The 14,416-nt window shown below is 37.6% G+C and overlaps 1 protein-coding gene across 1 annotated transcript; it reads right to left on the bottom strand.

Annotated features, from left to right (window-relative positions):
• Positions 1-707: 707 nt before the first annotated feature.
• LOC113888022 (protein FAM47E-like) lies at positions 708-1,973 on the bottom strand. Its single transcript, XM_027535379.1, has one exon. The coding sequence runs from the start codon at positions 1,971-1,973 to the stop codon at positions 708-710; it is 1,266 nt and encodes a 421-aa protein (XP_027391180.1).
• Positions 1,974-14,416: the final 12,443 nt, after the last annotated feature.

The raw sequence follows: 14,416 nt of genomic DNA, 5'->3' as shown, positions 1-14,416 counted from the left end.
TATTTTGCACACTAGATTTGCCAAGAACTTGAAGCTCCCTGCTATTCTGTACCTGTGTTATATGGAAATACTTTTTCTTGGTGAATTTTTTATGAGTATGGTTAAATTTTTTTAAGTATATTTAATTAAGAGGCATGACAAACCAGCATAACAAAGTTTCACCTATAATTTTGATAGTTTTCCATCTGTTTTGGGAGCTTGATGCAATCCTAATAAGGGGGATAGCAATTTCATTATTAAATGGGGCTAACATTATTTTGGCTACCAGTTGTACTTAAGAGTAATTGTCATAATTAACTCATTATGATTTTAATACAAATGGAACTGCATGTCTCCTTTTTCTCAACACAATTATTTTGAAATTGATCCCATTTTGTAGCTGACATAACTAGATCATACTCTTAAAAAGTAATTATTTTTGTGGTTTGATTTTTACAAATAACTGATACAACTATGTGGTATTCACAATGCTATAAAATGTGAGAAGAGTATTTGTGAATATTGATTTCATAGGTGATAAAAGTGATAAAATATTGATAAACCCAAGCAGAAGGTCATTGAGAACTGTTGATAAGCATTAGGTATTAAATTTACAGATGTAGAATCAAAGTTGTACATACATGGTGGGATGGACACTCACCATGAATTCTGATGGGTGTTACAATGAGAGAGAAAAAAGCCAAGTTAAGTAGTAAATAGAAAAATGTCTAAGCATCTTCCCGTGCATCTTCTTCTCCCATTAAGTTGATTTTTATCACTTTGTGTATAGGAGTCTTAACAGAATCATATTTCCATCCCTTCCTGGTGAATAACCTCTCAAGGATGTCTGGCATCCGGTAGCCCTTGCTTAGAATGAAATCTTTAAATGCAATTGTTCCATAAAGATCTTCAAGAATGTCCTGTTCAGGAAACTTCCTTCCAAAAATCCCACCTCCAAGTAAGGCCTTGGGATCAATCAAAGGTTCGTCATTTATTAGCTTTTTCCACAACTTGGGCTGCAGGTACCATGCACCATACCTTATCTTCACCCAGTCAGGTTTATAAGGATTGTGTGGTTTCTGGAGTTTCCTCTCCCAGTTTGGTTCCTCCATGGAGAAATTTTTCGCCTCCATTTTACCTATCCTGATGCCGAACCTTACCTTTGAAGAAACCTGGGATATTTTCTTCATGCGGGCTTTGTCGTGGGTTGGTGGGCAGTCACAGCCAACCTCACACAGTTTCATGATGAACTGTTCGTCAATGCGCAAGTCTCCGAAAGTAGAAACCCATTTGCAGAATTTCTGAATTCCTTTTGGTACATTAGAAGACGAATCAGTGAGTGACTCCTTTCTGCTTGACTTCTCGTCTTCATAATATAAATTGGCTGGGTGTGACACGGGAGCCTCCTTGACAGGTTCCAGCTGGACCATTGCAGGGGATTTTTTACGAAGCTTTTTGGGGTACTTCTTTTTTCTCTTGGGACCCAGACAGTAAGCCCACAAGTCCTCCAGCTTTCTGTCAGGATCGAGCACTTCCAGCACCTTTAATAAGAGGTCTGCAGGTAGATCTTCCTTCAGCTTTGGGCAGAGCGCCAAGGGATGCCTGGTCAGGTGGGCTTCGATTTCCTCCACGAATGCCTTCCGTGCTTGCTGGGCTGATGAAAGCGTGGAGAACACCTCTGCTTCCGCTGGCAGCTTTTTCTTTGGGGGGGCATGCTGGGGAACTCTGTGAGCAATCACGGGGAGAAAGCCCTCATTAGGTCCTCGAGTGATCAGATCTTTACAAGGTGGGCAGCCCTTCCGGAAGTCGTCCAGCCCCTCTTTCACAAATACCCACTGCCGGCTGTCCAGGTATGTGGGGAATTTCAGGAGTGCCTTCTTGTGCTTTGCGAAACACTTGGAGGGTAACTTGTCTTTGTACCAGGGCTTGCAGTTCATGCCCAGGGGCATCGGTTCCAGTAACCCCGGCCCTAGCAGCCACTTCTTGTCTTCCATGGTTCCTCTGGCCTCGAGGGGGACTCACCACTTTAGTAGTTTGTTGTCCAGGCTTCTCCGGTTGCTAGGAGACCACGTAGCCAGGTGCCGCTAGATTCTTCCTGGAGGCGGATCAATGTAGGCGCCATGTGAAACCTGCATTCTCCCAGGATGCGCAGTGAAGGCACATTCTTTTTTGTTGTAGTTACTGTGTTGTTGTTACTAGTCCGTTGTATGGACATAGCATCACTTATTTATGCACTCATCTTTTGATGGACATTTGGATTATTTGCAGTTTGAGGCTATCACAAAGCTGCTGCAAATATTTGTGTTTCTGTCTTTGTATATCCATATACTTTCATTTCTCTTGGGTAAACTTTAACTGATGGAAAGCTGGGAGCAGATGAGGTTTTATGTTTTAGACTACTACCAAACTTTTCCAAACTGGTTGTACTAGTTAATATTTCTTCTAGTTGTGTATAGGGGCTTCCCAGGTGGCACTAGTGGTAAAGAATCTGCCTGCCAATGCAGGAAACTCAGGAGACATGGGTTTAATCCCTGGGTTGGGAAGGTCCCCTAGAGTAGGAAGAGGTAACCCAATCCAGTATTCTTGCCTGGACAATTCCATGGACAGAGGAGCCTGGAGAGCTATAGTCCATGGGGTCACAGAGAGTCGGACACAATTGAGCATGCACACACAAAAGTCTATTCAAATTTTTTGTACTTTTAAAAAGAGGTGGATGAAACTGGAGCCTATTATACAGAGTGAAGTAAGCCAGAAAGAAAAACACCAATACAGTATACTAATGCATATATATGGAATTTAGAAAGATGGTAACAATAACCCTGTATATGAGACAGCAAAAGAGACACTGATGTATAGAGCAATCTTTTGGACTCTGTGGGAGAGGGAGAGGGTGGGATGATTTGGGAGAATGGCATTGAAACATGTATAATATCATATATGAAACGAATCGCCAGTCCAGGTTCGATGCACGATACTGGATGCTTGGGGCTGGTGCACTGGGACGACCCAGAGGGATGGTACAGGGAGGGAGGAGGGGGGAGGGTTCAGGATGGGGAACACGTGTATACCTGTGGCAGATTCATGTTGATATATGGCAAAACCAATACAATATTGTAAAGTTAAAAAATAAAATAAAATAATTTTGATGGACGTCTCTTATTTTTAGAATTCTTTGTATATTCTGGATGTAATATATGATTTGTAAGCATTTTCTTCTCCACTTATGATTTTTCTTTTCATTGTCTTAAAACTGTCTTTTAACGAACAGTTTTTACATTTGATGAAGTCCAGTATATCAAGTATATATCCAGTATATGGCTTGTCTTTTTGTGTTGTATCTAAGAAAGCTTTGCCTATCCAAAGTTTGCCTATTCTGCTAAAATTTGTATAATCTTTAGGTTTTATGTTAAGATTTGTCATCTCTTTCAATTCTTTAGATGATGTAAGATATGGATCAAAGTTATTAATTTTATTTATTTATTTATGTTTGGCAGTACTGGGTCTTTGTTGCTGTGATCAGGCTTTCTCTAGTTGCAGTTAGCAGTGGCCACTCTCCAGTTGTGTGTGTGGCCTTTTCATTGTGGTGGTTTCTCTTGTTGCAGGAGCATAGGCTCTAGAGCATGGGCTCAGTAGTTGTGGCATTTGGGGAGCAACTTAATTGCTCCTCAGCATGTGGGATCTTCCCCTACCAGGGATCAAACCTGTGTCCCCTGCATTGGCAGATGGATTCTTATTCACTGCACCATGAGTTAAATCCCAAAGTTTTTTATTTTTATTCTTCCTGCGGATATCTAGTAGTTCCAAAATTTTTTATTTTTTTTAAAATTTTATTTTATTTTTAAACTTTACAATATTGTATTAGTTTTGCCAAATATCGAAATGAATCTGCCACAGGTATACCCGCGTTCCCCATCCTGAACCCTCCTCCCTCCTCCCTCCCCTACCCTCCCTCTGGGTCGTCCCAGTGCACCAGTCCCAAGCATCCAGTACCGTGCATCGAACCTGGACTGGCGACTCATTTCATACACGATATTATACATGTTTCAATGCTATTCTCCCAAATCATCCCACCCTCTCCCTCTCCCACAGAGTCCATAGACTGATCTATACATCGGTGTCTCTTTTGCTGTCTTGTACACAGGGTTATTGTTACCATCTTTCTAAATTCCATATATATGTGTTAGTATACTACTGTATTGGTGTTTTTCTTTCTGGCTTACTACAATCTGTATAATAGGTTCCAGTTTTATCCATCTCATTAGAACTGATTCAAATGTATTCTTTTTAATGGCTGAGTAATACTCCATTGTGTATACGTACCACAGCTTTCTTATCCATTCATCTGCTGATGGGCATCTAGGTTGCTTCCATGTCCTGGCTATTATAAACAGTGCTGCGATGAACATTGGGGTACACGTGTCTCTTTCCCTTCTGGTTTCCTCAGTGTGTATGCCCAGCAGTGGGATTGCTGGATCATAAGGCAGTTCTATTTCCAGTTTTTTAAGGAATCTCCACACTGTTCTCCATAGTGGCTGTACTAGTTTGCATTCCCACCAACAGTGTAAGAGAGTTCCCTTTTCTCCACATCCTCTCCAGCATTTATTGCTTGTAGACTTTTGGATCGCAGCCATTCTGACTGGCGTGAAATGGTACCTCATAGTGGTTTTGATTTGCATTTCTCTGGTAATGAGTGATGTTGAGCATCTTTTCATGTGTTTGTTAGCCATCTGTATGTCTTCTTTGGAGAAATGTCTATTTAGTTCTTTGGCCCATTTTTTGATTGGGTCATTTATTTTTCTGGAGTTGAGCTGCAGGAGTTGCTTGTATATTTTTGAGATTAGTTGTTTGTCCGTTGCTTCATTTGCTATTATTTTCTCCCATTCTGAAGGCTGCCTTTTCACCTTGCTAATAGTTTCCTTTGTTGTGCAGAAGGTTTTAAGTTTAATTAGGTCCCATTTGTTTATTTTTGCTTTTATTTCCAATATTCTGGGAGGTGGGTCATAGAGGATCCTGCTGTGATGTATGTCGGAGAGTGTTTTGCCTATGTTCTCCTCTAGGAGTTTTATAGTTTCTGGTCTTACGTTTAGATCTTTAATCCATTTTGAGTTTATTTTTGTGTAGGGTGTTAGAAAGTGTTCTAGTTTCATTCTTTTACAAGTGGTTGACCAGTTTTCCCAGCACCACTTGTTAAAGAGATTGTCTTTTCTCCATTGTATATTCTTGCCTCCTTTGTCAAAGATAAGGTGTCCATATGTGCGTGGATTTATCTCTGGGCTTTCTATTTTGTTCCATTGATCAATATTTCTGTCTTTGTGCCAGTACCATACTGTCTTGATAACTGTGGCTTTGTAGTAGAGCCTGAATTCAGGCAGGTTGATTCCTCCAGTTCCATTCTTCTTTCTCAAGATAGCTTTGGCTATTCGAGGTTTTTTGGATTTCCATACAAATTGTGAAATTATTTGTTCTAGCTCTATGAAGAATACCGTTGGTAGCTTGATAGGGATTGCATTGAATCTATAAATTGCTTTGGGTAGTATACTCATTTTCACTATATTGATTCTTCCAATCCATGAACATGGTATATTTCTCCATCTATTAGTGTCCTCTTTGATTTCTTTCACCAGTGTTTTATAGTTTTCTATATATAGGTCTTTAGTTTCTTTAGGTAGATAAATTCCTAAGTATTTTATTCTTTCCGTTGCAATGGTGAATGGAATTGTTTCCTTAATTTCTCTTTCAGTTTTCTCATTATTAGTGTATAGGAATGCAAGGGATTTCTGTGTGTTGATTTTATATCCTGCAACTTTACTATAATCATTGATTAGTTCTAGTAATTTTCTGGTGGAGTCTTTAGGGTTTTCTATGTAAAGGATCATGTCATCTGCAAACAGTGAGAGTTTTACTTCTTCTTTTCGAATTTGGATTCCTTTTATTTCTTTTTCTGCTCTGATTGCTGTGGCCAAAACTTCCAAAACTATGTTGAATAGTAGTGGTGAAAGTGGGCACCCTTGTCTTGTTCCTGACTTTAGAGGAAATGCTTTCAATTTTTCCCCATTGAGAATAATGTTTGCTGTGGGTTTGTCATATATAGCTTTTATTATGTTGAGGTATGTTCCTTCTATTCCTGCTTTCTGGAGAGTTCTTATCATAAATGGATGTTGAATTTTGTCAAAGGCTTTCTCTGCATCTATTGAGATAATCATATGGTTTTTGTTTTTCAATTTGTTAATGTGGTGTATAACATTGATTGATTTGTGGATATTGAAGAATCCTTGCATGCCTGGGATAAAGCCCACTTGGTCATGGTGTATGATCTTTTTAATGTGTTGTTGGATTCTGATTGCTAGAATTTTGTTAAGGATTTTTGCATCTATGTTCATCAGTGATATTGGCCTGTAGTTTTCTTTTTTTGTGGGATCTTTGTCAGGTTTTGGTATTAGGGTGATGGTGGCCTCATAGAATGAGTTTGGAAGTTTACCTTCCTCTGCAATTTTCTGGAAGCGTTTGAGCAGGATAGGTGTTAGCTCTTCTCTAAATTTTTGGTAGAATTCAGCTGTGAAGCCGTCTGGACCTGGGCTTTTGTTTGCTGGAAGATTTTTGATTACAGTTTCAATTTCCGTGCTTGTGATGGGTCTGTTAAAATTTTCTATTTCTTCCTGGTCGAGTTTTGGAAAGTTGTACTTTTCTAAGAATTTGTCCATTTCTTCCAAGTTGTCCATTTTATTGGCATATAACTGTTGATAGTAGTCTGTTATTGTCCTTGGTATTTCTGTGTTGTCTGTTGTGATCTCTCCATTTTCATTTCTAATTTTATTGATTTAATTTTTCTCCCTTTGTTTCTTGATGAGTCTGGCTAATGGTTTGTCAATTTTATTTATCCTTTCAAAGAACCAGCTTTTGGCTTTGTTGATTTTTGCTATGGTCTCCTTTGTTTCTTTTGCATTTATTTCTGCCCTAATTTTTAAGATTTCTTTCCTTCTACTAACCCTGGGGTTCTTCATTTCTTCCTTTTCTAGTTGCTTTAGGTGTAGAGTTAGGTTATTTATTTGACTTTTTTCTTGTTTCTTTAGGTATGCCTGTATTGCTATGAACTTTCCCCTTAGGACTGCTTTTAAAGTGTCCCACAGGTTTTGAGTTGTTGTGTTTTCATTTTCATTAGTTTCTATGCAAATTTTGATTTCTTTTTTGATTTCTTCTGTGATTTGTTGGTTATTCAGCAGCATGTTGTTCAGCCTCCATATGTTGGAATTTTTAATAGTTTTTCTCCTGTAATTGAGATCTAATCTTACTGCATTATGGTCAGAAAAGATGCTTGGAATGATTTCTATTTTTTTGAATTTACCAAGGCTAGATTTTTGGCCCAGGATGTGATCTATCCTGGAGAAGGTTCCATGTGCGCTTGAGAAAAAGGTGAAATTCATTGTTTTGGGATGAAATGTCCTATAGATATCAATTAGGTCTAACTGGTCTATTGTATCATTTAACATTTGTGTTTCCTTGTTAATTTTCTGTTTAGTTGATCTATCCATAGGTGTGAGTGGGGTATTAAAGTCTCCCACTATTATTGTGTTATTGTTAATGTCTCCTTTCATACTTGTTAGCATTTGTCTTACATATTGTGGCGCTCCCGTGTTGGGTGCATATATATTTATAATTGTTAAATCTTCTTCTTGGATTGATCCTTTGATCATTAGGTAGTGACCATCTTTGTCTCTTTTCACAGCCTTTGTTTTAAAGTCTATTTTATCTGATATAAGTATTGCTACTCCTGCTTTCTTTTGGTCCCTATTTGCATGGAAAATCTTTTTCCAGCCCTTCACTTTCAGTCTGTATGTGTCCCCTGTTTTGAGGTGGTTCTCCTGTAGACAACATATGTAGGGGTCTTGTTTTTGTATCCATTCAGCCAGTCTTTGTCTTTTGGTCGGGGCATTCAACCCATTTACATTTAAGGTAATTACTGATTAAGTATGATCCCGTTGCCATTTACTTTATTGTTTTGGGTTCGAGTTTATACACCATTTTTGTGTTTCCTGTCTAGAGAATATCCTTTAGTATTTGTTGGAGAGCTGGTTTGGTGGCGCTGAATTCTCTAAGCTTTTGCTTGTCTGAGAAGCTTTTGATTTCTCCTTCATATTTGAATGAGATCCTTGCTGGGTACAGTAATCTGGGCTGTAGGTTATTTTCTTTCATCACTTTAAATATGTCTTGCCATTCCCTCCTGGCCTGAAGAGTTTCTATTGAAAGATCAGCTGTTATCCTAATGGGAATTTCCTTGTGTGTTATTTGTTGTTTTTCCCTTGCTGCCTTTAATATTTGTTCTTTGTGTTTGATCTTTGTTAATTTGATTAATATGTGTCTTGGGGTGTTTTGCCTTGGGTTTATCCTGTTTGGGATTCTCTGGGTTTCTTGGACTTGGGTGATTATTTCCTTCCCCATTTTAGGGAAGTTTTCAACTATTATCTCATCAAGTATTTTCTCATGGTCTTTCTTTTTGTCTTCTTCTTCTGGGACCCCTATGATTTGAATGTTGTAGTGTTTAATATTGTCTTGGAGGTCTCTGAAATTGTCCTCATTTTTTTAAATTCGTTTTTCTTTTATCCTCTCTGATTCATTTATTTCTACCATTCTATCTTCTAATTCACTTATCCTATCTTCTGCCTCTGTTATTCTACTATTTGTTGCCTCCAGAGTGTTTTTAATTTCATTTATTGCATTATTCATTTTATATTGACTCTCTTATTTCTTCTAGGTCCTTGTTAAACCTTTCTTTCATCTTCTCAATCTTTGTCTCCAAGCTATTTATCTGTGATTCCATTTTTGACTTCAAGATTTTGGATCAATTTCACTATCATTATTCGGAATTCTTTATCAGGTAGATTCCCTATCTCTTCCTCTTTTGTTTGGTTTGGTGGGCTTTTATCCTGTTCCTTTGTCTGCTGGGTATTCCTCTGTCTCTTCATCTTGTTTAAATTGCTGAGTTTGGGGTGTCTTTTCTGTATTCTGGCAGTTTGTGGAGTTCTCTTTATTGTGGCATTTCCTCGCTCTGTGTGGGTTTGTACCAGTGGCTTGTCAAGATTTCTTGGTTAGGGAAGCTTGTGTCGGTGTTCTGGTGAGTGGAGCTGTATTACTTCTCTCTCCTTTCGAAGACTTGGGTTGCTTTTCTGGGTGCCTGATGTCCTCTGCCGGCTTTCAGAAGTTGTTTTGTGGAATTTACTCGGCGTTTAAATGCTCTTTTGATGAATTTGTGGGGGAGAAAGTGTTCTCCCCGTCCTACTCCTCCACCATCTTAGCTCCTCTCCAATTTTTATTTTTTTTTTAAAGAGAAAAATTTCTCCTTTGTAACTTTGTAGGTATGTGTTGTCCATATTTCTGTGGGTCCATGTCTAGACACACTTTTCTGTTTCATTGATTTCTCTGTCTTTACTCCAATTCTGCTCTGTGTTGATTACTTTGTATTTTACAATAAGCCTTGAAACTAGGCTGCATTAGTTCTCCAACCTCTTTCTTCTTTTACAAAGTTGGTTTGACTCTTACAGGTCTTTTGAATACATATGAGAATTTTAGAATCAACTCATCAATGTCTTTTAAAAGAAACCTGTTGGGATTTTGATAAGGATTTGTGGAATCTATTTTGAGATACTTGACAGCTTAACAATATTGAGTTTCCTGACCCATGACAAAGGTGCATGTTTTCATTTATGTATATATTCTTTCATTTATCTGAGCAATATTTTGTAGTTGTCAGTGTATACATCTTTCACATCTTTTTGTTGTTGTTGTTCATCTTCTCTGAACTTCTGTTTCATCTCCTCCTGTCTTTAGCTTCCATTATGGAAAGATACAAAGTTTGTTCTTACTAAACTGTCAAGAAAGCTCTTATTTTACTACTTAGTTAAATGAAAATAGTATGACAATGCAAATTTATATTATTTCCAGACTTGCAAAAGAAACCACAACCAGTATGATGCATTGTGTAAAGTATGTACAGCTTTAATAAAAGAAGCAAACCAGCCACTATAACAAACATCAGAAATGTTCTAGAATAGCAATAAACCAAATCTTTTAGTTAGGAGTTTTAGAAAGTAAAGAATTAAATAGCTGAAACTCAGCTTTAAACTATCAGGAGAGGTGCAAATTATTTCTTGTAATAATGCAATATATTTGGTATACGGAAGAATATCAAAGGATAAACTACCATTCCTGCTTTCATGGAGGAGAAACATTTCACACTGGTACCTTGGTATCTGCCTGGGGTTAGCTCAAGGACTCTCCTTAGATACCCAAATCTGTGGATGTTCAAGTCCCTTATGTAAAATGGTACAGTATTTGCATATAATCTGTGTACATGCCTGTATACTTTAAATCATCTCTAGATTACTTATAATACCTCTTGCAATGTAAATGCTCTGTAAATAGATGCACCACAAATTCATGTTTTGCTTTTTGGATTTTTCTTTTTCTAAATGTTTTCCATCTGCATGTAGCTGGTTTCATGGATGTAGAACCTAAAGATATGGATGGCCAACTGTACTGCACCATTTCGTACAAGGGACTTGAAATCTGCAGACATTGGTATCTGCAGGGGTCCTGAAACCAGTCTCCTTTGGCTGCTGACAGATGACTGTATTCTTCTTATGGCCTCTCTTCTTTCTAGCCTGTCTCCTCTGCTCCACACTGATGTGGATTCTTCCTTTTTGAAATTACAGCTTTATTGAGGTAGAACTTACATATTATCAATTCATTCTTTTAAAGTGTGCAGTCTAATGGTTTTTAGTGTATTAATAGGATTGTGCAACTATCAAAGCAATCGGTTTTGACACAGAGTCATTAATCTCAAAGGAACACCAAACCCATTGGCAGTCACCTCATCCATCCCCCAGACACCTCAGCACTTGGTGTCTAATCTACTTTCTGTCTTTTTAAATTTGCCTATTCTGGACATTTGATATAAATGTAATTATAGAATATGTGGTGACTTTTGACTGGCTTCTCTCATTTATCATACCGCTTTTGAGTTTCATCCATGGTGTAGCACGTATATGTACTTCATTTCTTTGTATTGCCAAATACGAATCAATTACGTAATATACCATATTTAATGTATCTGTTCATCTGTTGGTGAATATTTGGGTTTTTCCACTTTTTTGTTGTTATGAATAATGTTGCTACAAACCTTCATGTACAAGAGATTTTTTTCTATTTTTTTTTTATTTTTTATTTTCTATTTTTTTCTATTCAGTCTTTTGAAATTTATTATAATCTTTTTTCCCAGCTGTCATGATGTATAATTGATAATTTAAAATTTCATATTTTTAAGGTATACAGCTTGATGATTTGATAAACATATAATAATGAAACAATCACCACAATCAAGCTAATCAACATATTCATCATCCCCCATACTGTCCATCTTACTTGGCTTAAGATCTACCCTCTTAGAAAATTTCAAATATATTGTTAACTATATTCACAGTGTTCTACATTAGGTTTTCAGAATTTATTCATCCTAAATGACTTAAAATTTGTACCCCTCGATCAACAACTTTCCCCGTCTACGAGTCTCTGACAACCAACTCTGTTGCTACTGCTGTTCTCTGCTTCTAGGAGTTTGACTCTTTTAGATTCAACATATAAGTGAAATCCTGCAGTATTTGATTTTCTGCATCTTGATTATTTCACTTAGCATGATGCCCTCCAGATTAACCCATGTTGCAAAAGGTAGGATTTCCTTCTCTTTGAAGGTTGAATAATATTCTTGTGTGTGTGTGTATCTCATATTTCCTTTATTCTTCTCTGGATAGATATTTAATTTGTTTGCATATCTGGACTATTGTGAATAATGCTACAGTGAACATGGGAGTGAATGTATCTCAGTATCCTGATTTCATTTTCTTTGGATGTATACCCAGAAGTGAGATTGCTAGATCATAAGGTGGTTCTGTTTGTAATATTTTGAGGAATCTCCATACTGTTTTAAAGAATGGTGATAAAAATTTACATTCCCACCAACAATGCACAAGGGTTCCGTTTTATCCCCTTCCTCAACAACATGTGTTATTTCTTGTCTTTTTGAAAATAGCTATTCTAAAGGGTATGAGATGACATCTCATTTTGATTTTGATTCACATTTCCTTGATAATTTGTGATGTCATGTACACTTTCATACCTTTTAGTCATTTGTATGTCTTCTTTGTAGAAATGTAGGTCTTCTGCCCATTTTTTTTTTTTAAATTGAGGCATTGTTTTCAGCCATTGAGTTGTATGACTTACTTACATATATTGGATATTAAGCCTTATGAAAGATATGGTTTGAAAATATTTCCCCCATTCTGTGGGTTGCCTTTTCCCTCTGTTGGCTGTTCCGTTTGCTTTGCAGAAGCATTTTTATTTGATAAAATTTCTCTCGTCCACTTTTGCTTTTGTTATTTCTGCTTTTGCTGATATATCCAAAAAGTAATTGCCCAGACCAACATCAGGAAGCTTTTTCCCTATGTTATCTTCTAGTAGTGTTACAGTTTCAGTTTCATGTTTAAATCTTAATATGTTTTGAGTTTTTTTTTTTTTTTAAGTGTGAGATAATCTCATTCTTCTGCATGTAGATACCAAGTTATCCCAGCAGCATTTACTGAAGAGAGTATCTTTTCCTCATTGGGTGTTCTTTTCTGCTGCTGTGCTGTGCTCAGTTGCTCAGTTGTGTGTGACTCTTTGCAACTCATGGACTGTAGCCCACCAGACTCTTCTGTCCATGGATTTTTCCCTTAAAGAATATTGGAGTGGGCTGCCATTTCCTTCTCCAGGGGATCTTCCCCACCCAGGGATCAAACCTGGGTTTCCTGCATTGCAGGCAGAGTCTTTATCACTGAACCACCTGGGAAGCCCCATGGATTTATTTGGTATTTATGTCTGATTTTAATGCCAATATGATGCTATTTTAATTACTGTAGCCTCACAATATATTTTGAAATCAGGAAGCATGGTTTTTATTTCTCAGGATTGCTTTGGCTATTTGGGGTCTTCAATTTGTTACAGTTACTTTGTGACCTAATATGTGTTCTATCCTGGAACAAGTTCTCTGTGCACTCGAGGAGAATGTGAGTTCTTCTACACTTGGATAATAACTACTGTATATTTCTGTTATGTCATTTTAGTCTATTGTGTTCTCACATCAGTTGCTTCCTTCTTGATTTTCTGTCTGGATGTTCTATCCACTAAGTGAGGTATTGAAGTCTCGTACTATTATTGTACTGCTGTCACATTCTGCCTTTAGAACTGTCAGTATTTTTCCCACCTTTATTAATGTATGATTGACAAATAAAGAATTTTTATATATTTAAGACATATAATATGGAGATATATCAATATCTGCTTTATACATTTAGCTGTGTATTCATATAAATGTTATATAATCCTGTTGAACTGACCCTTTTATCATTATGCATTTACCTTCTTTGACTCCAAAGACAGTTTTAGACAAAATGTCTGTTTTGTGTGGTATAAGTGTAGTTACACTTGCCAGGCTGGAGAGGCTGAGCCAAGCTGGACAGGGCTAACTTTAGAGCATCCCTTTGGGGGCCTACCCTGTGACCCCCACCTTTTAAAATTATGGTGCTGCTCCTCCAGGGTCAAGGACAGGAACTTGGTACTCTTCATGCTTCTATGATACTCCACCTGGCACCAGGATCACATGAAAAAAAAAAAAAAAAAAAAGCTGATGCGTGCAAAGAATTGACTCTTTTGTTCCCCTTCTATAGCAACCTAAACAATATATCCAATAAATACGTATCAATATCAGCCAACTGCGGGGAGCTGCCCGTGAGAACGGGGTCCTTTATCTAAAGGACACAGCTCTGGGAGCTGCCTCAGTCTTTGAGGGTTTGCTTGCAAACATAGCTGTCTGTCCCGCCACCCCAGAGATTAGGCGATTATTTACTGCAGACACCTGGAGTTCTGGACAAACTTCTCACGCACAGGGAAATGTTATCTGGTGTAAGAAATAATAACAGGGTGCCATTCCCATGCTCTCAAGATTTCTTGTGGCTTTTTGTAAGATGTATAGGTCAACCAAGAAAAAATGTTAACTGTCTTGTTTTTCTCTTGCTCTCCTGTAAAAATATAAGATGCTGAATAAAGTCGTGGTCAGACCGCTTCCCTTTGTGGAGACATGTCTGATCCTCTCGACCCCATCTTTGCTGTAGTATTCTTTTGCTGTAGTATTCTTTCTCAGCCGCATTGTGTGCGTTCTCGGGACCTGATCAACTTTGCCGGCTGGCTCCGGCAGCCAACTCTTATGGGAGCAATAACATGACCTGAGCAAAAGGTAATACTTGAGTTTTCTGCTAAGGAGGCTTGAGAAGCTAATAGGATTTTATGTGGGGATGTTTTTATTATTTTACTAATATGCTGACATCTACCTATGACTCCATGCAACTGGTATATG

Source organism: Bos indicus x Bos taurus, chromosome X (genome assembly GCF_003369695.1).
Source record: "Bos indicus x Bos taurus breed Angus x Brahman F1 hybrid chromosome X, Bos_hybrid_MaternalHap_v2.0, whole genome shotgun sequence".
Lineage (NCBI taxonomy): Eukaryota > Metazoa > Chordata > Mammalia > Artiodactyla > Bovidae > Bos > Bos indicus x Bos taurus.
Note: the sequence above shows the minus strand (reverse complement) of the source record. Positions and strands in the feature narration are given on the sequence as shown.

What these genes read in the sequence shown, in the direction of transcription:
- LOC113888022 (XM_027535379.1), bottom strand. Translation starts at nt 1,973, where the DNA reads ATGGAAGACAAGAAGTGGCTGCTAGGGCCGGGGTTACTGGAACCGATG.